Source organism: Paralichthys olivaceus, chromosome 22, assembly GCF_024713975.1.
Source record: "Paralichthys olivaceus isolate ysfri-2021 chromosome 22, ASM2471397v2, whole genome shotgun sequence".
Lineage (NCBI taxonomy): Eukaryota > Metazoa > Chordata > Actinopteri > Pleuronectiformes > Paralichthyidae > Paralichthys > Paralichthys olivaceus.
In genome coordinates this window covers 16697393-16720000 of record NC_091114.1, presented here as the reverse complement: position 1 = coordinate 16720000, position 22608 = coordinate 16697393, and the positions used below count along the sequence as shown (strand labels likewise).

Here is a 22608-nt window from a genome sequence, read left to right as displayed (position 1 = left end):
AGTCTGAGAGAAGGAGCAGAGGCGATGGGTTCAAACACAGCGGCAGAAAAACAAGGAAGCTGCTGTCGGTGAAGACACAGAACCTTTACACATGTAAAAAGATAGAACAAGACAGAGCAGGGACGTGTTTTAAAGTTTCTCTCTGAGACACGTCCAGGAATTTAAGCCGAGAGGAAGAATTCCCTCAGCTGCGTCACCTGAGCACTGCAGCCCCTGTCTGAAGAGCCCTCTGAGCAGCCGGTGGCAGTACTGGCAGACGGTGGGTTTGGTGTAGCTGTGGATGTGGAAGGTGTGAGGCACCTGAGCCTTGCTGTCACCACCGCCCACCCCCAGCCACACCGGAGGCTCTGCCCAGGACGGAGGCCTGGAGGAGGGCCGGGTGATGCTGATCTGGAGGAGGACAGAACCATCAGATGCTCCACCAGTCGACTGTAGAATAAGAAAGGAAGTGTCTCCCCTCTCTTACCTCTTCCAGGCTGCCTCCTGCCTGATTGGAGAGGGAGTGTGTTCGTGGTCGTCGGAGAGGAAACAGAGAGAGGCTGGTGCTGACCTGACGTCGTGCTCGGCTGCAGTCGTTGGGCAACAGGAAAGCGCAGCGTTTATGAAAGTCTAATCCACAACCTGCAGAGAGGCGGGGGGGGGGGGGGGGCTCGTGAATGAGTGAAAACGTGAACATGATGTTTCACACACGCTGGATTCATGGCACCACTGAGGTGAAGGGAGTGACGAGCTTTACCGTCACATTTCAACCCCTGACGAACGAGGCCCCACAGCATCTCTCCACAGTGATGACAGAAGGTGGGGGTCCGGTACGACTGGACCACCAGGGAGTGAGGACGGATCCTCATCTCAGTCACCGAGGCTGACCCTGGGTCAGTTCAGAGAGAGACGGTAAGTTCTTTGGTGGACACATGTAAATACAAACACTACAACCCCCCCGAGGCTGTTGACCTCTGACCTGCGATGACGACCTCGATCAGGTCTCCGTCCTGCAGCTCGTCTTGATTGGTCAGACGCTGCAGCTCGGAGTCGGGCTGATGTCTGAACAGCAGAATCTTCTCCCCGACACCGACCACGCTGCAGTCTGGAGCCTGAAAACATCGACTTGACATAAAACTGAGTTCCTCTTTGATCACACGTGAACTCTGAGCTCTGCACGTTCACACACAAGTCACACAAATTATGAAGATGTTTCCCGAGCAGGGAAAGTACACGAGGAGTCAGAAATTCATTATATGACAACGAAAATAAAACTCGATCAGCCGAGTTCTGTCCATCACGATCGTGTAAAGTTTAAAGAAGAGAATAAGGACAAGTGTCAGTATTTGTCTCGCCACGACATCACCAGCGGGAGACGGACTCGGACGGACTGAGAAATACAAGTGGACTGATGTTTCTGAGGGATAGCACAGGTTCAGTTCTGTCTCAGCTGAAAGAAGCAGGTTACAAAGGGGATGTGTCCCAGAGCTACAGTGAGTTCATCCTGCTGCAGCCCTGCTCTCACGCTGTGAGGTTAGTGTACAGTGAACACACACTCACACTCACACACTCACACACACAGAAACCACATTCTTCACAGTGCTGACCTGCTGCCTGGAAACTCAACATCAAACCTGCGTAGGGAGGGGCTGTGGTCGGAAAGTTTTATTCGCGCTTGACGACCACGCGGTGACAAAGACATCGTAGCAGACCAGCCTCCACTGAGAGAAACACCTCATCACCAACTTTATATCACCACCACCACAGTTCAGAGCATCGATGAACTATTCAAACCACGTCAGACACGTTAGATGTCTTCCTGTTTCAGGGGCCCCGAGACGTCAAACTCACAACTTCAGATTAATAATTTAAAATGTACTTTAAGGGTTGAAGCAGGTTTTCATTTTGTTTTATTACCAGCGATGCTTTTGCAGCCAGACTGGAACAGATGAAGGTTCAGTGACAAACAACGTCCCAAAGACTCAACATTCAACTGTTTCACGAACTGAACTTGGTAAATTAACTAAACTTCACGTGTAAAGACATGAATGCATCTAAAGACAGACATTAATGCATCACGCCCTCACTGTGCTCCGGCTAAAAGTGAGAAAAGAGGCCTCCAGTGAATTTGTGATGGTACCTTCCGCTCTATGACCTCTGCAGCCAGCCTCTTTGCATGGCGGTAGCTAAGGTTCCCAGCAGGGACTCGAACCACCTCCCTGAACAGGCCGAGCTGGATCTGGACCAGAGCCGGAGCTGGGACAGCGGAGGGCGTCACTGCGGACATGGAGACGCAGCCTGCAGAGAACATGGACATGTTTCACATAAACACTTACTGATCTGAATCTGTGTTAGTTATAGGTTCCAGCCCCGTTTGTTACTGCAGCAGCTAAAAGAACCCCCCCTCCCCCCCCTCATGAAACCACTGCTAGATTCAGATTATTTTTGGATCCACAACAAATCTCCCCCTCTCAGACATCAGTCCCCTAAATAAACCTGAGTTGTGTCATGAAACTCTTTGAATTATTCTCTGGGAAATCTTCCCATCCACTCACAGCGTTGCTGCAGGTTTCAGTGACTCAACTCTTTCTCGGACCATTAAGAGGAAAAGTTAAGACCCATGTCAAGGACGACCGATGAAGGAAAATCAGACGACCAGACCTCAGACATAACGTCCCAGTTTGAAACATTCGTCTAGCAGCTGATCTATTATTGATCAGTGAAATCAAAGAGTAGAACAGTATATTTCAAGTGTGTTACAAACTTTTGTCTCTTAAAAAAGTGACTTGTTGTAAATGTAAAACCATCACAGGACATATATTATGTTCAGCATATCACTGGACCTCAGTTTGAAGTTTTTCAAAACCCTAAAGCCACATTTCTTTAAACTTGATGTGAGCGATCTTACTTTCTAATCCTGGTTCATTGAAGCTCCGATGTTTTCACCTCAGTCGCAGAGTTTTTATCTCGCTGTCGTCGATTCTCTGCACCAGCGATGAAGAGTCTGGTTTCCTCTGTGTGACACAGGAAACTAGAGACACACACAGACAGCATCTGTGACATATGATTAACACCAGTTATGAAACCTCACTGCCACACACACACACACACACACACACACACACACACACACACACACACACACACACACACACACACACACACACACACACACACACACACACACACACTTCAGTTGCCAGGATGAAAATGTAAAAGACACAGAATCCGTTTGAAAAGTGGAATTTATTTATTGAACCTTTTGATAAAACCAGGTCGGCCTCTTCACATCATCAGCGACACGGGTGCTGACATTGGGAGTCTCCCCAGCACATACACACCACCCACACATGCGCTACATGGTCCGTCCCCGGCTCGGAGCTGACGTACTGATCGCCATAAATATTTGGACACCGGAGAAACACAAAGATCTGATTTTTGATCTGAAGCTTTGGATGAAAAATCCTCCTGCGACAGATTCAAGATAAATATTTACAACAATTCTGATTCATTTCACTGAGCTACACAGCGTGAACGTCCATTTGACTGGTGTGTGACGACAGAGAACAAACAGGTGACAGATTGAGACCATGAAGGATTTAATATTATTACTGTGACTTTCTAGAGATTTATTATTATTAATATTCAACCTTCAACTACAAATTAGTGCTCCATCTTTTTTTAATACACAATTACATGGTGTTGAGATTGTGTGTGCGTGTGTGAGTTCAGTAAATTTCCCACAATTCTAAGGTGTGTGAATGTGACGCACAGTAAACATACATATAAAAAGGTCATACACAGATAATTCTGTACATTATTTGCTGCCAACGACACGTTTCCATTCCCAGCTTAACTCAGACTCCTTCCTGCTGTGACACACTTACTTTACTTCACAATCCGTGACCTGCACCACCTTCTGCACAATCAGGCTCTGTCAGACAATGTGACCATTTCAGAACAGTGATTTGGTTTCTTTAGGCGCGTGGCGAAGGTGTGGACGCACCGACGTCGACAGAACACCTTCAAACCTGCATCTGCTCATTTTTGAAAATCACACTCAGGACTTGACCTCATTGATCATAAGACGAGTACATTCTGTGGACAGTTCTTTGTCTCAGTTTGGTGGAAAAACACAAAATACACGTGTAAATGCCAAAACAACAACATTCAAACGATCAGTACCTTCAAAGTAAACTCAAGACTCAAAACCGCAAAATGCTTCAACACATGAAAATGACAGAGGAAGTCTTGGTCAGTGTTCGATTGCGATCGATAAAACCCGTCTACGTCAGCGCTAAAACCACCGAGGATTGTTTTGTACAAAATGATCAATATTCAGCAACAATCAGAGGGAAAACACAAGAATCTCATGACGGAAAGTAAACTCATTACCCATAAGTTTCAATGAGGGTTGATTAATGTCGTCATTATCCTGCTGTGGTGATTGTAAACAAACTCTCCTGCGTCTCATTTCCTTCATTAATATTCAGACTAACGGTCATTTTACCTCCTTTTTCATTAGCGGGAGAAGAAAGAAATGATTGTTGTGTTTGATTCATCTTGTCGTACAACATAGGTAGTATTTAGAGGAGCGTCATTTTACTTTCAAATGAACTTTCCTTTAAGTTAACTTGAAAAAAGCAGATTTGCCTGAAGCATCGCTACGACAGCTTGTTCCTTTCACTTGAGAAAAAGAACGATTCTGCTTCTTCTCACGTGAACGAAAGCAAACGCTTCAGTTTTTGCCAAACTCTGCGGAGGACAGTAAAACCATTGAGGATGTTGTTTTGGTCTTCTTGGTTTAAAGGAGCTTTAAGTTACACACATGGATTTATTGGTTTGTCAGCTTCGGACAGAGATTGTTCAGACGAGGAGAACAAGGATTCTGAGCTCTTCCATTAATAACAAGCAGAATGATTTTCTCCTCCTGATCTGTTCCAGACTCAGTTTACAGTAATTTGCTCAAAGTGCTCTGTCAGTGAGACTAAAACCTCGATGGTAGCTTATTCTGAATGTCAGTGGATTCCAGAGAGGTAATACATTTATCAGTATTTAACCAATGATAACTTCACTTTCCTTTTATTTCTCCTTCCTTCCTCGTTGGATTAGTATTTTTCTAGACTCTTGCCCAATAAAGTGTAAACAAAAAGAATATGCACTATATACAAAGAATGAAAAATCAAATAATTTAAAACTGTATATACATAAAAAACAAGGCAAAAAGTGAGGTTTAAATGAAGAGTGTGGTTTTTGATGAAAACAATTGTTTCTTTCTTACACGTAAAATCAAATTTGACTTTTTATTTTACCGCCTGATATTCGAGGTTTAGCATCAGTGAATATTTCATGCTACTAGTGAAATACACAGATCTGAACTCAAACTGAAACTGGGCTACCTGTTAGCCTAGCTAAGGCTAAATGTCTGCACACGAGTAGATGGAGGAAACGGACTCGTCACATTGTGGATACGATGTTTTGCTACGGTGCTTTGAATCAAAGAACACGAGGCGCTCAGGTGCAGACGTTCTAGTGAGCAGCATGCTTAGAAACGAGTATCTAAATATTCTCTGATCGATGGCGGACGTTTGTACAGTGAAGCAGCAGGACTATGTTTCAGTGTGGTGACGTGTGTTTAAACTCTGCTTTAAGCTTTAGGTGTGTTTGTTTTGATCAAACCGAGCTGCAACCAGCCTCCCCTCGCCGGGACGCTCTGTGCCTCCTCCGTGCCGCCGCTGCTCTAGCCGATCAGGGAGCTGCGTCTGGATAGGTCCACGTTGCTGGCGCTGAGCCCCCTGCAGTCTGACAGTCCGGAGTTGGCGTCCTGAAAACAATCCTGTACATGTTAGTAACAGTGCAGGGAACTACAACCTGTATCCAGTAGATTCCTCTGTGCTGGTCCTTATTCAAATATCTCAGGTTGTTTAATGTCATTGTGATCGATGCTGGATTTCTCCTTGTGTGTACAAGGGTTTGTTATTTTCAAATTGAATTTTTAATCATACTACGACATCAACCAGATGAATATAAAAGATGTGATCCAAATCCTCCGCAGGAGTGAGACGACACGCTGTGGCTGCTGTGATGACGTCGTACCTGTGTGGTCTCCTCAGTGCTCTTGTTGAGGAAGTTGAGGGAGCTCGCTCTCTTCATTCTGAGCAGAAAAACAAAACCATCCACTCATGAACTCGATGTGTTGGTTTGAGCTTCTTGAAGATAAATGTCTCATCACTACGTTCACTCCAGATGATGATGTCATCTTCACAAACGATGTGTAATCTCACCCTGGGTTACGAGGTTCCTGAGGTCCGCTCCCCTGCAGCTTCTTCACCAGCATCTCGCTGCTCCTCCTCAGAGCGTCACGAATCTTCCCGAAGGAGCCGCTGCGACGCAGAGACCCGTTACCGTCCTGAGGAACAGGAAAATATTTGACTGGAGACATTAAACATGAAAAACTCAGCTGTCATCAAAAAAAGAGCGAAGAGGAGCCGGACTGACGAGCATTTCATCAACAACAGTGAAATAATATGTGAACGAACCCCGTTCCACTCAGCAGAGTCATCGCCTTCGTTGTCCCCCCGCTGTCCCCCGGGTCCGTTGATTCCTTCCCTGCTGTGTCGTCTGTCGCTCCCACCGGTTCCTCCGTCCTTCAGCAGCTCCACCACTTTACTCTGGTTAATGGCGTCGATGCCCTGAGGACACGGACACACACAGAGGAAAAGAAGACTTCAGCTTTATGTCTCTAAATTCACTTCGAGCAGGGTTACGTGCCTCATGAATCACAGCTGTAATGTCTCCAGCTGATCAGCGAGTTGAAAAGAGCTCAGACAACTAATCTAACAGCCGTGACTCAGCCAGTGTCAGTGTGGCACCTGTTTACGTGACTTGCTGGCGCACTCCTCCAGAGTCTCTGCTGCTTCCAGTTTGCCCTGACGACGGTACAACGCTCCCAGGCTTTTCAGGGTGGTGTTCACCGTGGGGCTGGAAGGAAGATTTAAAGAGTCCTTGGTAAAGTTATTTTCAATTATTTTTATGAATGAAAGATGAATTAAGGCTTAGGAAGGTTTTTAAAAAGGAGCCACAGCCAAGGTTGAAGTAATACATCACTGCAGAGCCTGTTCCTGAATTCAACCTGGATACAGGCCAGAGGGAACTTTCCAAGATGAACTGGAGTAGTACACCTCATACACTGTATACTCTCTGCAGTACACCTCATACACTGTATACTCTACTGCAGTACACCTCATACACTGTATACTCTACTGCAGTACACCTCATACACTGTATACTCTACTGCAGTACACCTCATACACTGTATACTCTCTGCAGTACAGCTCATACACTGTATACTCTACTGCAGTACACCTCATACACTGTATACTCTCTGCAGTACACCTCATACACTGTATATGCTCTGCAGTACACCTCATACACTGTATACTCTCTGCAGTACACCTCATACAATGTATACTCTACTGCAGTACACCTCATACAGTAGTACACAGATACCCAAACGTAAACCAAAGTTCCTTGCTGGTCTTTTTTCTTTAAATCACTGAAACTCTTTCTTTGTTCTGTCATATTGAATTGAATGACTCACTTTTGCAAATGGGTAAAAAGTCATTTGAACATATAAATACTCAAACATTTAATGTTTTATTGACATTCTTCATCCTGACGGACTCACCTGTCCACCTTGCAGGCTTTATACCAGCTCCCGTACTCGACATACGGGCCGGAGTCCTTGCGTTTACCCTGATGAAGGGAGACGGAAACATTAGCTCTATTAAAAATGCCCCTGTTGTCATCTCTCCTCTTATTTCACCGTCCAGACCATAATTCACAGCAGGCTGTCTGCCAGCTAATGGAATCAGGAGAGGAACTGACCTTGCTCTCCTCTCTCTCCTCTGCGTGCATCCAGATTGGCTTGTTGTCATCTGCAGAGGAACCGACGAGAGGAAAGTCACACGAGGGTTTTTAAACATACATGAACACATACATGTAAATATCGGGTGCGGCAGGAACCAAGCCAAAGACCTGACCAGGAAACAACGAGGATCCCTGCACTGACCCACATTTCAAAGTGATACCTCTCTGACCACGTGATGTCATGTGACCACGTGGCCGCTTTGCACCAAACCCGTGCCCAATGCCAAATTCCTGCCAGGGCTGCTGCTCGTTCATGTGAGCGTATAAGGGTTTGATGGGCTAAGCGGCATCAGGAAGGAAAACATCAGCATTAAGCTGCTTCGCATGCTTCAGTGGAACGAAATAATCCCCTGACCGGCTGGTAGAACTGAGCCAGACGAGAGGGATCAGATCTAAACCTGAATCCAGAAACAAAGCAGCTGTCAGGGGAGGAAAACACTAAAGATGAACCACATCAGAATTCTCTGATTTGGGTGATTTTGCTTTGTTTTCAATATCTAAATATTTGTCTTGATCTCGCAATGAACTCAATTCTTTCCTCTTTTATTTCTTGCATGCTTTTACGTGCAGGTTTTCAAAACTTATGGAGAAAGTTTCCTCCTTCCCTCCCTGACGGACTGTTGCTGTTACTTAGTGTCGCTTTAATACGACTGTGACCAGGATGATTGACAGCTCGACTCACTGTTGACAGATCCAAACTCTTTCTCGTGAGCCCGGGTCAGGATCTCCTTGTACAGAGACTCGGCATCTTTGAACTTCCCTTGCTTCAGGTAGCACGTGGCCTGAGGACAACATGGACACAATGTTGTGTTGATTTGAAGACCACATTTGAATATAAAGATATAAGAATCTGGAAGCTGTCGTTTTATGATGCAGTATCGCAATAATGACCCTCACCAGATTATTTTTGGTCTTGGCCACGTTCGGGTCGTCGGCTCCCAGTTTGGACTCGTAGATCTCCAGGGCTCGTCTGTAGTAGTACTCCACCTCGTCGTACTTGCCCTGGTTCTGACACAGCAGCGCCAAGTTGTTCAGTTGCTTGGCGACGTCTGGGTGGTACTTCCCCAGCACCTGCAGACAGCACGATGACACAGCTCAGAATAAATCGTCGTCAGAGTCACATTTACACATCTCAGCTCTGTTTTAGAAAAGACTTTATCTAAATGTCACATTATATACGACCCACATCAACTAAATACAATTCTCAATGTTTTATATGAAACAAAACAAGAGGAAAACTCATTTAAAACAAACTCAGTATCTTCATATCTGATCAACTTGAATATCATATATACATATATACACATCATAAACATCGTGATAATATTTGTCTCTATCAGGTACCCCCCCCATCCTTCATTCAGTGAAACTTCCTAACTACTCTGTCACACTTTCATATACTCAGTACAGCAGTTTGTTCTTTGATAGTTTGTCTTTTCCCTGTAGAAACAATAAAGCATCTCAAGTACTGATGCACCCATACACTTTAAATATTCGACATCTGTGTACTATTACATGTATGTATTGTGTTTTATTCCCAGATCTAAGAAACAATATCTACTTTCATCTGTATGTTCTATCTTCTACACATTTCTCTGAATTTCAGTTTGGTGTCGTACCTTCTCTCTGATCTCCAGTGCTCTCTTGCAGAGCGGCTCAGCCTCTTTGTACTTGCCCCTCTTTCCGTACAGCACGGCCAGGTTGTTGAGCGTGGCAGCCACAGCTGGATGATCCTTCCCCAGCGTCTTCTCCCTGATGGCCAGGGCGTCGTTCAGGAGGTGAGCTGCCTCTTTGTACTTGTTCTGGTCCCTGGAGGACAAAGGACAATGATGGCACCGAATCCCTTCACCACCAACAGGTTTTTCACAACACGGCCTCCTCTCTGATTCTCACCTGTACACCAGGGCCAGGATGTTGAGCATGGTGGCGACGTCGGGGTGGTCGTGTCCAGACGTCTTCTCCAGGTCCTCCAGGGCTTGTTTGCAGAGCGGCACGGCCACCTCGTACCTCCCCTGTGAGGCGTACTGGATCACCAGGTTGTGCAGCGTCCTGAGGCGCGCCGGGATCTCGTAACCTCCCTGCTGGGCCGCCACCTCTCCACTGGGCTGAGCTGATGGACAGGTGGAGGAGCACAGGGTCTGAATCAGTATAATATGGTTTGAGAAATTTCACAGCTACGACAAATAACTCAACTAATTATAAAACCTCACGTAAAAAAATGAGACTCAGATAAACTGAAGCTTGAACTATCCAGGCGGAAAGTGAGAGGATAAAAAAGTTTTAATTAGTGCTGAGTTAACATTTCTCTGAAGCTCAAACATCTTAAATGGTTGATTTCATATCACATGAGAAAATGAGTTTTCATTAAAAATGAGTAATCATCAAAATAGTTTTCCAGGAACAAGCGAGACAAGAAGAAGATTTAAATAAGAAGATCGGTCACACCCAGTCTGGTCTAAATCTCCTTTTAGAAACTGATCATGTGTTCTCCTCCCCTCTGCTCACAGGTGTCTCTGATTTCACTCTGAGTGAACCTCCCTCCTTCTCTCAGGTCTTCACGTGGGCTGCGTTCAGCCTCAAAAATACTTGGCACTTGTTTTTCTACGGTTTCTGGGTTTGAACGTTGAACGTTTCCTCGGAGGCTGTGTCAGAGGTGCTGCTGAAAATGCAGCGTGCACAATCGATTCTCAAATTCCCTTCACATACGCCAGCTGCTGTTCAGTGTTTGGATCAACTGAACATGTTGGAAGCTGAGACTCTAAACATTTTGTTCATGTTTTTGTGGTGAATGCAGCCACAGATTCGGTTTTCTCCTTTTGAAGAAACTCCCAAAATAAAGAGAACGTAAATATAATGTGAGAACAGTGTAAGAGAATGAGAGTTAAGTGTGGTCTATATATCTGAGTTGTGTCTGATTGTGTCGTCGACATCGAGACACAACCTGCATAAGAAACATGTTTGAGTTTTCATTCATCAATAATAAAAGAGGAAGAGAAGAACATAGTGCAGCATTTTACCATCAGGCTGCATGAGCTGAGCTGTACGTTTTAATGAAACATCCATTAACCATCACACACACTCACGTTTCTCCACTTCAGTCCTGTGAGCTGCGTCCAGCCTAAACTTTAAATAAACAGGTAACAGCTCTTTTACAGCTTCAGAGGGAAACCACCAAGCACACTAGTGCACCCCCCTGCACCCCCCATGTCTTACCTGGTCCTTGGTCATCGTCGTTGGGGAACAAGTCGTCCAAACTGTCCTTGGAAGTGTCTCCTCCCCCGCTCCCGCCACCTCCACCCGAGCCCTGGCTCTTTTCCTCCGACGGCGACACGTCATCGTCGAACTTCTTGATCTGATTCATGAACTCCAGGTGCTTCTTCTCCTCCTCCAGCTGAGCGACGCTCTGCTCGCTGCGCTGCAGCTTGTGCTGCGTCCCCGCCAGCTCGTCCCGCAGCCACTGGTTCTCCTGGCAGAGGCGACGCACCTGGGCGCGCAGCTTCTGCTTCTCTGACTCCACGGCGCTCAGGTGGCTGGACAGGGCGATGATCACCTGGAGAAAAGACAATGTCACAGTTTCTTTGACTAAGGATCCAAAGTGAGCGTTTTCAGATGAAGACTTCAAACTGAGTGATAAAAGAAAACTCCCAGAATGCTTTGCAAGTCAAGTAACGATGGTGTCAGATTTCTAGGGAAAAGATTTCAAGCACTGCTCATTGAGGGTTATCCAAATAAGGCGTAGTGCACTAGGGAGGAAGTGGGATTTGGTTGTGGTCTCTCACCTGTGCCTCTCCCAGGCCGAGCTCAATGGCCTCCAGACTCTTGCGGAGCAGCCCCGACTTCTCCTGGGCGACGGGTGGCTGGGTGCAGTCCAGCAGAGAGTTGAGGAGCTGGGCGTGTTCCCCACGCAGGGTCTCCAGACCCTGCATGACGGCCTTGGTGTTGAGGACGATCTCATCCTGGCTCAGTCGCTCCAGGGCTTCTTCACGTGGATACACCATGGTGGACATTGCCTGGTTTCATACACGCTGAGGGGACAGAAGGAGACAAAACAACCACAGGGGGATGAGAAGAGGGACAGTTTTCTCCTGTCCTGGTTTGACATAATCTAAATATGAGGTCGTCTGTTGTCTGCTGAGGTGAGCTGGAGGTAGAGGAGACCAAATAAAAGAGGAGATATGAGAGAATGAAAGGAGAGAACGTGGACAGAAGTAAAGAGATACCCAGAGAGAAGGTCAAAAACAGTGAGGGGGGGTGCTGGAGCAGACAGTACTCAGGTACTGTGTGTAGCTTTACTACAAATCTCCCATTTGTCCACAGTCAACAATAGTTTTCTTTACTGCATGAGAATCCTCTTCTGTAGTTAGAGGGCGATCAGGTGTGAGTGTGGTACATGTACAGTTAAACCCAGAGAGATTACTACAAGAGGATTCCTGCGAGCTGAATTCTGACGCAGCCGCTGCCAGTGACCAGAGAAGCCAATTAAAAAGAGACGCTGTCACTCCACAGATCTGCTGTTCCAACGAGACGCTGGTGAAGATAATATCAACAGATAGTCAGCTGACTTTAGGTCACCACAGATAAACACTGTGCTTTAAGTAAACACAACACACCTGACTGCTAAAGGGATGTTTCAGTGTAAGATCCACATCCTTCAAAATATCTAAATGCATCAAGACAGAAAACTAAATCAGTGTTGGACTCTGAGTCACCGTCAATTCCAGAATCACTGTTTTTATCTCAGACAACGTTCAGGAAGCGTCTAATAACAATTCAGGAATCATACGGTGGATTTATCCAGTGGTGTGAAATGTTCGAGGCCGTCACCCTGAACATGAGCCTGTGGACCAGCGGTAAGTGAAACCATCGCAGCAGCAGCAGGACAGCGAAGCCGATTGTGCCTCATCGTGACTTTCTCCCTCTTTGATGGAGGAGGCACCTGTTCTCCTCTCACTCCCTCACCCATCCTCCTCTTCTCTCTCCCCCCCCCCCCCCCCCCCCCCCCCCCCTCCCATCCAGCTCATACACTTGGCTGCAATGCACCAATATTCCCTCAAGTCACAGACGCAGAGAAGAGAGGTTGCAAAACAGGGAAAGTCCAGAAATGAAACACCATCACATATTCCTCCATCTTCAATCTGACCAGCAGGCCACAGAGATGGAGGGGGAGGGGGGGGAGGGGGAGGGGGTGGAGGCCTGAGGCTGCAGGTGGATGAAGGTGACCGAGGATGAGGATCCTGAAGCTCGGAGCCGCAGCACAGGATCCACTCAGTCATCCTCAGTGTGTACACAGGCCGAGCTGCAGGCGGTTCCACAATACTCATTCTAAATATTAATACACAAGTACCGCAGGAATACACAGGGGGGGGGAATATACCAAATACACCGTGAGAGGTGACGTTTCACCGGTAGAAACACCGGAGACAGCGGACGACACATTTACGGTTCTGGTGACGTTCGATTCGACAGCTTGCTCCAACAATAAACCGGTAAATTACCGTCGAACCGTCTCCAGACATCGTCTCCTTATCAAAGTAAACCTGCGTCCGTGTCGTGACAGAGACGAGCTGCTCGGTTTTTACCTTCATCGAGGAGCAGAGCGACGCGTCGTGTCCCTCGAACAAAGCAGGACAATGTTGTGATGCTCCGGCGGCAAGCGCGCGAAGGGAAATCAAACTGCTTCCGGGTGGGCTTTCAAAGTAAAGCGACATGCATTGAGCAAAAGAGCAGGATGTGAGCTCGAGGGAGAAACACGAGCACTTACTGTTCATTTGGAAACGAGTCGTCCATTCTACAGCTTTCCAACTCCTCCTGCTTCTAAAACTACACATTCACATGAACTGAAGTGAAACGTTTGAACTTTTAACAAAGCTTCAGTCGTTTTCTATTTGTGATCATATTTATTTATAATACTTAGTTATCTATCTCAATCTATCCTCGATAACCAGGACAATAATAAGATGATAAGATAAAATACTGTAGATAAAGATAGATAACATGACATCTCGATCGCCCCCTGGTGGCTGGGCATAAACCCTGCCTCCTCCATGTCAGTGGATGGGACCAGAGAAGTCAACGTTCCATCGCATTGTTGTTAGCTAATGTGCTACTTCTAGTTCCACGATTTAGCAAAAAACAGCTGACGCTGCTGTTAGCGAATACAACAGTTGAACTGAGTTAGCTTTTACTTTGAAGGAGGCTGAGAACACGGAAGTGGCTCCAGCTGTTCCCGTTACTCTCATATCTCCCTCCACGGAGGAACCAAAATCACCACAACACCTCCTGCGTTCAGTTGAACGAGCTATTATAAACGATGTAGCTAACAGCTGGCTTAGCACGATGCTAACCGTCACTTCACATACCCACAATGCCATTGGTCAACGAAGAAGCTGCTGAAAATGTCCGTTAGCGACAGGAAGTCGTCATAAACAACCAGTGAGTAACCGGTAAACAACCAGTGATTAACCAGTAAACAACCAGTGAGTAACCGGTAAACAACCAGTGAGTAACCAGTAAACAACCAGTGAGTAACCGGTAAACAACCAGTGATTAACCAGTAAACAACCAGTGAGTAACCGGTAAACAACCAGTGAGTAACCGGTAAACAACCAGTGATTAACCAGTAAACAACCAGTGAGTAACCGGTAAACAACCAGTGATTAACCAGTAAACAACCAGTGATTAACCGGTAAACAACCAGTGATTAACTGGTAAACAACCAGTGAGTAACCGGTAAACAACCAGTGAGTAACCGGTAAACAACCAGTGATTAACTGGTAAACAACCAGTGAGTAACCGGTAAACAACCAGTGATTAACCAGTAAACAACCAGTGAGTAACCAGTAAACAACCAGTGAGTAACCGGTAAACAACCAGTGATTAACCAGTAAACAACCAGTGAGTAACCGGTAAACAACCAGTGAGTAACCGGTAAACAACCAGTGATTAACTGGTAAACAACCAGTGAGTAACCGGTAAACAACCAGTGATTAACCAGTAAACAACCAGTGAGTAACCGGTAAACAACCAGTGATTAACCAGTAAACAACCAGTAAACAACCAGTGATTAACCGGTAAACAACCAGTGATTAACCAGTGAGTAACCGGTAAACAACCAGTGATTAACCAGTGAGTAACCGGTAAACAACCAGTGATTAACCAGTAAACAACCAGTGAGTAACCGGTAAACAACCAGTGAGTAACCGGTAAACAACCAGTGATTAACCAGTAAACAACCAGTGATTAACCAGTAAACAACCAGTGATTAACCAGTGAGTAACCAGTAAACAACCAGTGAGTAACCGGTAAACAACCAGTGATTAACCAGTAAACAACCAGTGAGTAACCAGTAAACAACCAGTGAGTAACCAGTAAACAACCAGTGATTAACCAGTGAGTAACCAGTAAACAACCAGGAGGTCGTAGATGTCTAAAGTTGGAAAATGGCTGTTCTCTCAGAGACTCGTCACCGAAGACGAAGTTAAGTGTCAAGATGATTCACGCCCACCATTTCCCGGAAGTGCTCCTGCTAGTAATTGAGTGCTAAGTGAGCTAGCATCTCCAAACTCTGGATTCCCCCCTGTGGAGTGTTCCATCAGTTCTTTCAGTGTTTTAATATTATAACAAATATCACAATCTTACCACAATTAGTGAGGATAACTAAGCCATTACGTCACAAACCCTGCCTCCTCCATGTTAGTGGATGGGATGTGGACCAAAGCAAAAAGTCAAAATAAGTAAATAAATAAATGTTTCTCAAAGATGTTCTGGAGCTTATTTGTGTTTACTTCTCTTTGAGTTGTTCACTATTGATTGACAGCTGAGACTTCGAGTCTATGAATATATAGACTTTTATAATATATCGTGTATATTTAACAAAGAACCAGAGACAGAGATACAAATCAGGAATATTTTTATTTTAAAAAACAAATGAAACAATGAACACTTTTCATCCCACGTCGGTTTGATTGACAAACGTAATCATAGAAATGCCGTACTACAAAACATGTGAAATTAAGAAAAACAGCAAAAGAGATAGAAGTACAATACAATATAACAAGTACCATCTGATATGTACAAGCATCATAGTTTGTTTGATATAGTTATAGGCAAAAGGCGAAAAAAGCTGAAGAACAATGGCATGTGCAAAAATACTCTCCACCAGCTTCGGACGCTTCCCTGCGAGTCGACAGACGCTCTCGTAGGCGAAACCGCCATTCCCGTGAGGACAGATCTACAAAACTGCGAGGGAACGGGAACAACGAGTTTTCAGAGCTCAAAGACGAGGACGCTGTCAACGACACACGGACATAACTCTGAGGACGGTGGACAAGAGGTCATCACACCAACAGCTCCTGATCTCTAACCACGAATAGTCAAGGAACCATAGTCACGAAACACGGGTCGACACGGGTACGCACAGAGGCACAGGAAGAAACAGGAACGAGTTCAAGATACAGGACAACCAGCGTTTTCAAAGGGACGCAATGAAGGATCGTCTCAAGGGGACGGAGACGAGAAAAACCACAGAACGAGGCTGCGATGGAAAAGCACATAATGTGTTTGATTGGATCCGCTCCCCGAACAAACCCACACATCTGGAAATCTTCCCGTTTTCAGTTCGTCGGTTGAACTCGGGAAAAGCTTTAATTCCCATTATTGCAGTAACTTGAGCGACCAGAGCATGTTGAGTTAGTCGAGGCTGATTCTAGTGTGGAGACACGGCCTCCATCTTTATTTACTTAGTTCTGTGTTTGTGGACGTGGATCTGAGTCCAGTATTCACTCTGTATAAGTCCGGGTTATTTCTGTGGTACCACAAAAACCAATCTCCCAGTTTGGGCCTCTGTTCTGAGGCAGTGGAGCAGGTGGTACAACTACTGGTGCCGTCACATCAGTGGTTCACAAAGACGCATGTGTAAACTCAATACATTCAAATATCTGGAAGTACTTAGAAGCGATGGATGGAGGGTGACAGACGAGCGGAGGAGACGCTGGTGACATCACGACTGTGACACTGACACAGGAGGAGAAACAAATCTATTATCGATCAAACGAGACATTTGAGTCAAGACACCGGCATCAACACTATTCAAACACATGATGCTAATACTTCACCGGAGATGTTACGATGCAGGTGACACACGACGTCGTCCTGCTGAACATCATAAACCAAGAATCCACGGTTCAATCAAATGATTGAACCTGAACTTCTTTTTGTCAGAATATTTATTTGTAGTTTTGGAAAGAAATCTGTTCACCTGCAAAGTAAACAAGACCAGAATGCAGCTTTAGCGGAATCATCATCATCATCATCATCACACACACACACACACACACGGTAGAAAAAGTTTTTCTCCTATTTAGTGATTTTTCTTTAAGGTTTCCGACCACAGTAAATGTACTTCACACCACACATACACACACACACACACACGTTACCTGTAACTACACTCACTAATCACCTCACGACAGAAAGCATGAAGCAGACCTGTAACAAAACCAAACACTGTTTTATTTATTGAACTATCCCCCAGGTTTCAGACAAAGCTGCTGGTTCAGCTTCCGTTAAAGAGCAGATATCGTGGGTGGCGACTACATTGTGCTTTATCGCGGGCGATTAACTCCCGTTCTTGTCGCGTGAATACTCGTGAGATGAGCAGGGCTCATCCTGGGAGAGAAAACGCTTCTCCGAACATGTTCCCGTCAATGCTGCTGAGTGTTGGATGTTTAGAAGGAGACTCAGATTCAGGTTCATCATTTTGATTTGGGTGATGACACATGACACCCTGCTGGACACATGTGGTATCACACAGTGCACATCCAGGAACTTGTCGTCACTGTCTTTAAGATTGTGAGATTTTCACAGATTTCTCAGATAATAATTAAGGGACCGATGTTTGTGTGTGATCCGGTGAATTTCATTTCATCAGGTGACTGTTGGGCCTTGGCGTAGGCAGAGCGGAGGTAGAGCTCCACCGAGTGACGCTCTGGTTGTTGTAAAAAGCCTCACGTCTCCTTTAAATATGCATTTTGCTGTTTCAGTTTCCTGTTGCATATGAGGACGGGTCTGCGGTTCAGCGATGGGCCACGTGTGCATAGCAAATGAGACGATAAAGGAAACTGCACGTTACAGTAGCCCCTGCACTGAAATCCTGGAACTCTTCACAATAAAAGTACACAAGCATCACACAACAGCATGAAAGGGAAGGTTCAACTATTTTTCACAAGAGCACAATTTCAACAAAAAGACACTTCCCTTGAATATATTTTCATTTTTTCTAGTTTTTAAAGGAAACATTTGGCTGGAGACATTGAAGTGACTTGTATTGGTACAGAAGAAGTATTTTAAAGAGTTAAATGGAAGCCCTTGAAATAAATAAGAAAGACGTCTGGGCCTGCTGTGAAGGGCGTGTGTTATATTGATGTGGAGTATATATTCGTCACATGCCTGCCTGCTATTGGCTGCATTTAGTGAGCAGACGTTTGTGTTTTCATTGGCTCATGCGAACACTGAAGCCCTGTTGCATCACTTTTATTTTGTGTACGGCACATGAGTGGTGTATCTGTGAGTTCGGCGCATGCATGTGTGGATCAGGTCGCTGGGCGTGACCTTCGAGGGTTTCACCAAAGGTCAGGGGTCAAGGTGTCGAGGGTCAGGGGGCGTGAGATCGGTGAGTTGTTGCATGCTGTTGCATTCCATAGAACGGAAACGTAAATGGCAGTTAGCGAATAAACTTGTGCTGTAAGCCCCTTGTAAACACACACATACACACACTGTACATTCACGTGTTCACTCGCCACACACACGGACAGGGGGCGGTAACGTCACCAGTAACAGCGCTGCACCCCAAAACTCCTCCTCCTACCCCTCCCCCAAAGAGAATTAAGACGAGTGCAGCGAACGTGAAACCAAAGAAAAGTCGCCTGTCCACTCGACGTCTTCCCTCCGCAGGGTCTGCGTGGGACAGGGACGAGAAGAGTCCAAGGTCCAGACCGGGTCAAGGGAGTCGCGGGGGCGCTCACTCCTAGGAGGGGGGCTTGCTGTAGCCGAAAAGTCCGACAGGTAGATATTTGACGTGAGAGGGCCACTGGGCGGCCAGCTGGAAGAACTTCACGTCGTTCCACTCCACGCCGTCGATGGACACTGGAGGGAAACAGATAAAGAGACGAGACACATTGAGGAGAGAGAGAGCGACAACAACAACGGAGGTGCTGCATCATGGGTAATGTTCACGTTACCTTTCAGGATGGTCTGCTGCTGCTTGGCAGAGCAGATGAGTCGGCTGATGCCTTCAATGATCTGGCTCTTTGAGTCCACGTCCTTCTCCTTGGGCTTCTTCCCCAAGAAGATGGTGGGAACTGAGGAGGGACAGAGACGTCTTCTTAACAGGACGTTACTGTGTGTGTGTGTGTGTGTCTGTGTGTGTGTGTGTGTGTGTGTTCAGTTTAAATCCAGTAATGATAAACTGGGAGTCACTGTTAAACTTCCTCTCACCTTTCTTGTTCTTCTCCTTGGTGACCACAGTCATGGCCATGGTGCTGACCTGAGCCTGTGTGTCGCTGCTGCCCCCACCTGGTAACCTGCTGACCTGCAGCGAGCGGAAGGCGCTCTTCAGCGTGTTCTTGCAGCCCGTGTCGCGTCGCTCGCCCTCCCGCCGCTTCTCAGCCAGTGAAGCCAGCCAGTAATCCACCTGCAGGCCGATGGCGTCCACACCGTGAGACATGCTGGGACTCCTGAGCAGACAGAGACGTAGAAACAAACGTAGTTAGAACAAACACACAACAGCGCATAACAGCGCCCCCTGCAGGCATTACTTTAACTTCATGATAATTCAAAACATTATGTTCATATTTTCATCTCACTGCTAAAACCTCTGCAAAATTGTTCTGTGTTTTTTTGGAATACTTAAATTGTCATAAAGATATTGTTCAGATTACAGGGTACTAACCTGACGGGTGAGGGACGAGGGGAGACGGGTGAGGGATGAGGGGAGACAGGTGAGGGATGAGGGGAGACGGGTGAGGGATGAGGGGAGACAGGTGAGGGATGAGGGGAGACAGGTGAGGGATGAGGGGAGACGTGTGAGGGATGAGGGGAGACAGGTGAGGGATGAGGGGAGACGGGTGAGGGATGAGGGGAGACAGGTGAGGGATGAGGGGAGACGGGTGAGGGATGAGGGGAGACAGGTGAGGGATGAGGGGAGACGGGTGAGGGATGAGGGGAGACAGGTGAGGGATGAGGGGAGACGGGTGAGGGATGAGGGGAGACAGGTGAGGGATGAGGGGAGACGGGTGAGGGATGAGGGGAGACAGGTGAGGGACGAGGGGAGAGACAAAGAAAGAGAAAAAGACGAGTAATGAAAGGAGGAATAAAAACAGGGCGGGTCGTTCTTACCCTTGCACCGCCAGGACAGTGCCCATGGAGGGGGAGGAGGGGGGAGTGGCCGCCTCCTTGATCATCCCTGTGGGGGAACCATGGGAGGGCGGAGACGTGGAGGGGACGGCCAGACTCACGGCCACGCCCTCTTCTGAGTCTCCTTAACAACCAGGAAACAGGAATAACGTTAGAAACCGTTCAGCTGCGGAATCCAAACTAATGCATCTTTAGATTTGATGCCGTTTGTGTTTCTGAATTCTCACCTGACGGAGAAGGACCCGACTCGATGAGACCGACCTTCACCACCTGCAAAACACACGTCATCAGAAAATCCATGAACAGCGCTCGCTCTGCAGCTTCAAGCTAACGAGAGTTAATGTTTCCCAGAGGAACGTCTTACCCCAATGAAAGGAATAAATTTCTGGTAAGAGTCTTCATCTCGCCTGAGGGGAAAGAAAGAGAAACGTTAAAGATGCAACAGGAAACTCTGTCTGCGTCTTCTACGTGTTTGACTCCTCGTCTTCATCCCGAGACGTTCTTCCAGTTTCACATCCACCATGAGAAGTTTCCACCTGTAACTTTGCTCAGGAAAATGTCTGAAGCAGCTAAACACAGGAAATACAAGCTATCAAACGTCTGTCTGTGCTTGTTAGCGTCCGTACTCACGTCCTGTGTTTGCAGGTGAGCATGGCCTCAGCGATGGGCAGCTGATGTGTGACGGTGGCTCCGCTGATGAACTGGGAGATTCTTCCTGCGACGTCCAGCTGGTCTAAAGACAAACAGAAGAATTCTCTCATGGACTTCAGGTAAATGTCTGTGTTGAGCCGACGAGCCTGTGGCGCCAGGTGGTACCTGTCTGTGGCGGCTCTGAGCGGCTGAACACGTCTCTCCACGGCCCGTCCAGGAAAGAGGAGCTGTAGCGGTTGTCGAGGGCGCCCAGGTGCTTGGCAACGGGATGGGAGCCTGATGAAGAGGATGGACGGACGGGTTGGAAAAAAATCAGACACAAAAAACAGCAAACAGAGCCTCAGTCACACGTGGACTCTCTTACCCAGAGGCACCACCAGGAAGCGCATGTGGTTGAGCCAGTCGGACGTCTTGTTGGCGAGCTGAGTGACGAAGAACTGCAGGATGGCTCCGAGGTAACTCTGGCTGCCCACCGCCGCCACCTTCACCGCTCTGGGCATGGACGAGTTACAGTTACAGCTGCAGAGAGAGAGAGAGAGAGAGAGACACAACTTCATCACCTCGGCTCATTCATCAGAACCTTCGGAAAACACCTGAAGACCAACAGGAAGTGGAGACAAGCAAACAAGTCCCACAGGAAACTAGAAGTAACTCAAGAATAAAACCACGATCTCCAGATGAAAAGAGGACGAACGTGTCACTGGACGAGTCTTCAATAGACGACGTTAGTAAAAAAGAGCGAATCGTTAAACTTAAACTTTTCTATTTGGCAAATACATAATTTCTGTCAATGGAGTGATCTAGCTGTGTAGAAGTCGTTTGGTCACTGAGGCTCAGAGGACGGAAACATTAAGATTTAAAAATGTTGCTTTGGAATAAACAGAAGTTAAGTCATAGATGAGGAGTCAAAGAGAAAAGTGGAGGAGGAGGAGGAGAGACAAAGGTCAGACAGAGGACAGAAAACAGGAGCAACGCTGAGAGCAGGGAACAGGAAATAGAAGATGAGTCATCCTGCAAAGCAAAGAGGTGTGTGTGTGTGTGTGTGTGTGTGTGTGTGTGTTCAGAAAAACTCACAACTTCTGGATGCGGGTGAGCACAGCCGACAGCACGGCCTGGATTTCAGCTGCAGAACACGTGCAGACCACCGGGTGTCGCTGTACCTGCAGCTGCTCTGCAACATACTGCAACACACACACACACACACACACACACACACTGTCAGATGTGCGACTGAAAAATGAACACACACACACGTACTGTGCACAACATACCTGCCCCTGCCAGTCCACTCCATTGACCAGGATCAGACTCTCTGGGAGGGCGGAGTCCGACAACAAGATCTGGTTCAGCTGGTCGTACACCACTTTCCTTAGGACCTGCACACACACACACACACCCCCCCACACACACACATCCCACACACACACACACATATTGAATGTATGAACTCCCCCGTAGCGACACATGTACTCTTCAGATGACTCATCAGCACATCCATAATTCATTGTGAGCTCCAGGCGAGTCGTACATTATCCGGAAGTGTGTTTGTGAAAAAGACAAGACGGAGCGGGAAGAAGAGGAGACGCAACCAGAGCAGCAGTTTGAATATGTATAAATATATATAAATATACATGTATA

The 22608-nt window shown here is 46.7% G+C and overlaps 3 protein-coding genes across 12 annotated transcripts in view; all 3 read right to left on the bottom strand.

Annotated features, from left to right (window-relative positions):
- prkd4 (protein kinase D4) overlaps positions 1 to 3028 on the bottom strand; it is a 20414-nt gene extending 17386 nt beyond the window's left edge. For both annotated transcript variants that reach the window (XM_069518287.1, XM_069518286.1), the window contains exons 1-7: positions 2888 to 3028; positions 2120 to 2277; positions 959 to 1091; positions 737 to 868; positions 467 to 621; positions 198 to 390; positions 1 to 3 (exon numbers count right to left, since the gene is read on the bottom strand). The exon at positions 1 to 3 is cut by the window's left edge and continues 81 nt beyond it. In XM_069518287.1, the coding sequence (XP_069374388.1) occupies positions 1 to 3; positions 198 to 390; positions 467 to 621; positions 737 to 868; positions 959 to 1091; positions 2120 to 2266 (763 nt within the window). In that variant the 5' untranslated portion in view covers positions 2267 to 2277; positions 2888 to 3028. The remainder of the gene's footprint in view (positions 4 to 197; positions 391 to 466; positions 622 to 736; positions 869 to 958; positions 1092 to 2119; positions 2278 to 2887) is intronic.
- A 182-nt stretch (positions 3029 to 3210) lies between these two features.
- Positions 3211 to 14298, bottom strand: klc2 (kinesin light chain 2). Of its 4 annotated transcripts, none has more exons than XM_069518291.1 (14): positions 14268 to 14298; positions 11688 to 11933; positions 11122 to 11458; positions 9802 to 10018; positions 9528 to 9717; positions 8806 to 8979; positions 8591 to 8690; positions 7867 to 7916; positions 7667 to 7734; positions 6852 to 6960; positions 6519 to 6671; positions 6264 to 6388; positions 6076 to 6133; positions 3211 to 5803 (listed from the first exon to the last, which is right to left on the bottom strand). In XM_069518291.1, the coding sequence occupies exons 2-14, from the start codon at positions 11913 to 11915 to the stop codon at positions 5720 to 5722; spliced, it is 1893 nt and encodes a 630-aa protein (XP_069374392.1). In that variant the 5' UTR covers positions 11916 to 11933; positions 14268 to 14298; the 3' UTR covers positions 3211 to 5719. The 4 variants fall into 4 exon arrangements, with proteins under 4 accessions (XP_069374392.1, XP_069374391.1, XP_069374389.1 ...); XM_069518290.1 differs by lacking the exon at positions 14268 to 14298 and adding an exon at positions 14094 to 14112; XM_069518288.1 differs by lacking the exon at positions 14268 to 14298 and adding an exon at positions 13488 to 13952.
- Positions 14299 to 15800: 1502 nt separating this feature from the next.
- Positions 15801 to 22608, bottom strand: part of LOC109641856 (phosphofurin acidic cluster sorting protein 1-like) — a 30267-nt gene continuing 23459 nt past the window's right edge. For all 6 annotated transcript variants that reach the window (XM_069518280.1, XM_069518281.1, XM_069518284.1 and 3 more), the window contains 11 exons: positions 22242 to 22346; positions 22045 to 22151; positions 21335 to 21489; positions 21136 to 21246; positions 20950 to 21052; positions 20684 to 20726; positions 20547 to 20589; positions 20302 to 20443; positions 19402 to 19640; positions 19146 to 19265; positions 15801 to 19050 (listed from right to left, as the gene is read on the bottom strand). In XM_069518280.1, coding sequence (XP_069374381.1) covers positions 18932 to 19050; positions 19146 to 19265; positions 19402 to 19640; positions 20302 to 20443; positions 20547 to 20589; positions 20684 to 20726; positions 20950 to 21052; positions 21136 to 21246; positions 21335 to 21489; positions 22045 to 22151; positions 22242 to 22346 — 1287 coding nt within the window. In that variant the 3' untranslated portion in view covers positions 15801 to 18931. The remainder of the gene's footprint in view (positions 19051 to 19145; positions 19266 to 19401; positions 19641 to 20301; positions 20444 to 20546; positions 20590 to 20683; positions 20727 to 20949; positions 21053 to 21135; positions 21247 to 21334; positions 21490 to 22044; positions 22152 to 22241; positions 22347 to 22608) is intronic.

Bases quoted from the DNA above. Each gene is read 5' to 3' on its own strand.
- klc2 (XM_069518291.1), bottom strand. From the start codon at position 11,915: ATGTCCACCATGGTGTATCCACGTGAAGAAGCCCTGGAGCGACTGAGC. The intron at 10,019-11,121 runs GTAAGACATGGG...CCTGTCCATCAG, and splicing joins CGACGATGACCAAGGACCAG to CTCAGCCCAGTGGAGAGGTG. The intron at 7,735-7,866 runs GTCAGTTCCTCT...TCCCTTCATCAG, and splicing joins AGGAGAGAGAGGAGAGCAAG to GGTAAACGCAAGGACTCCGG.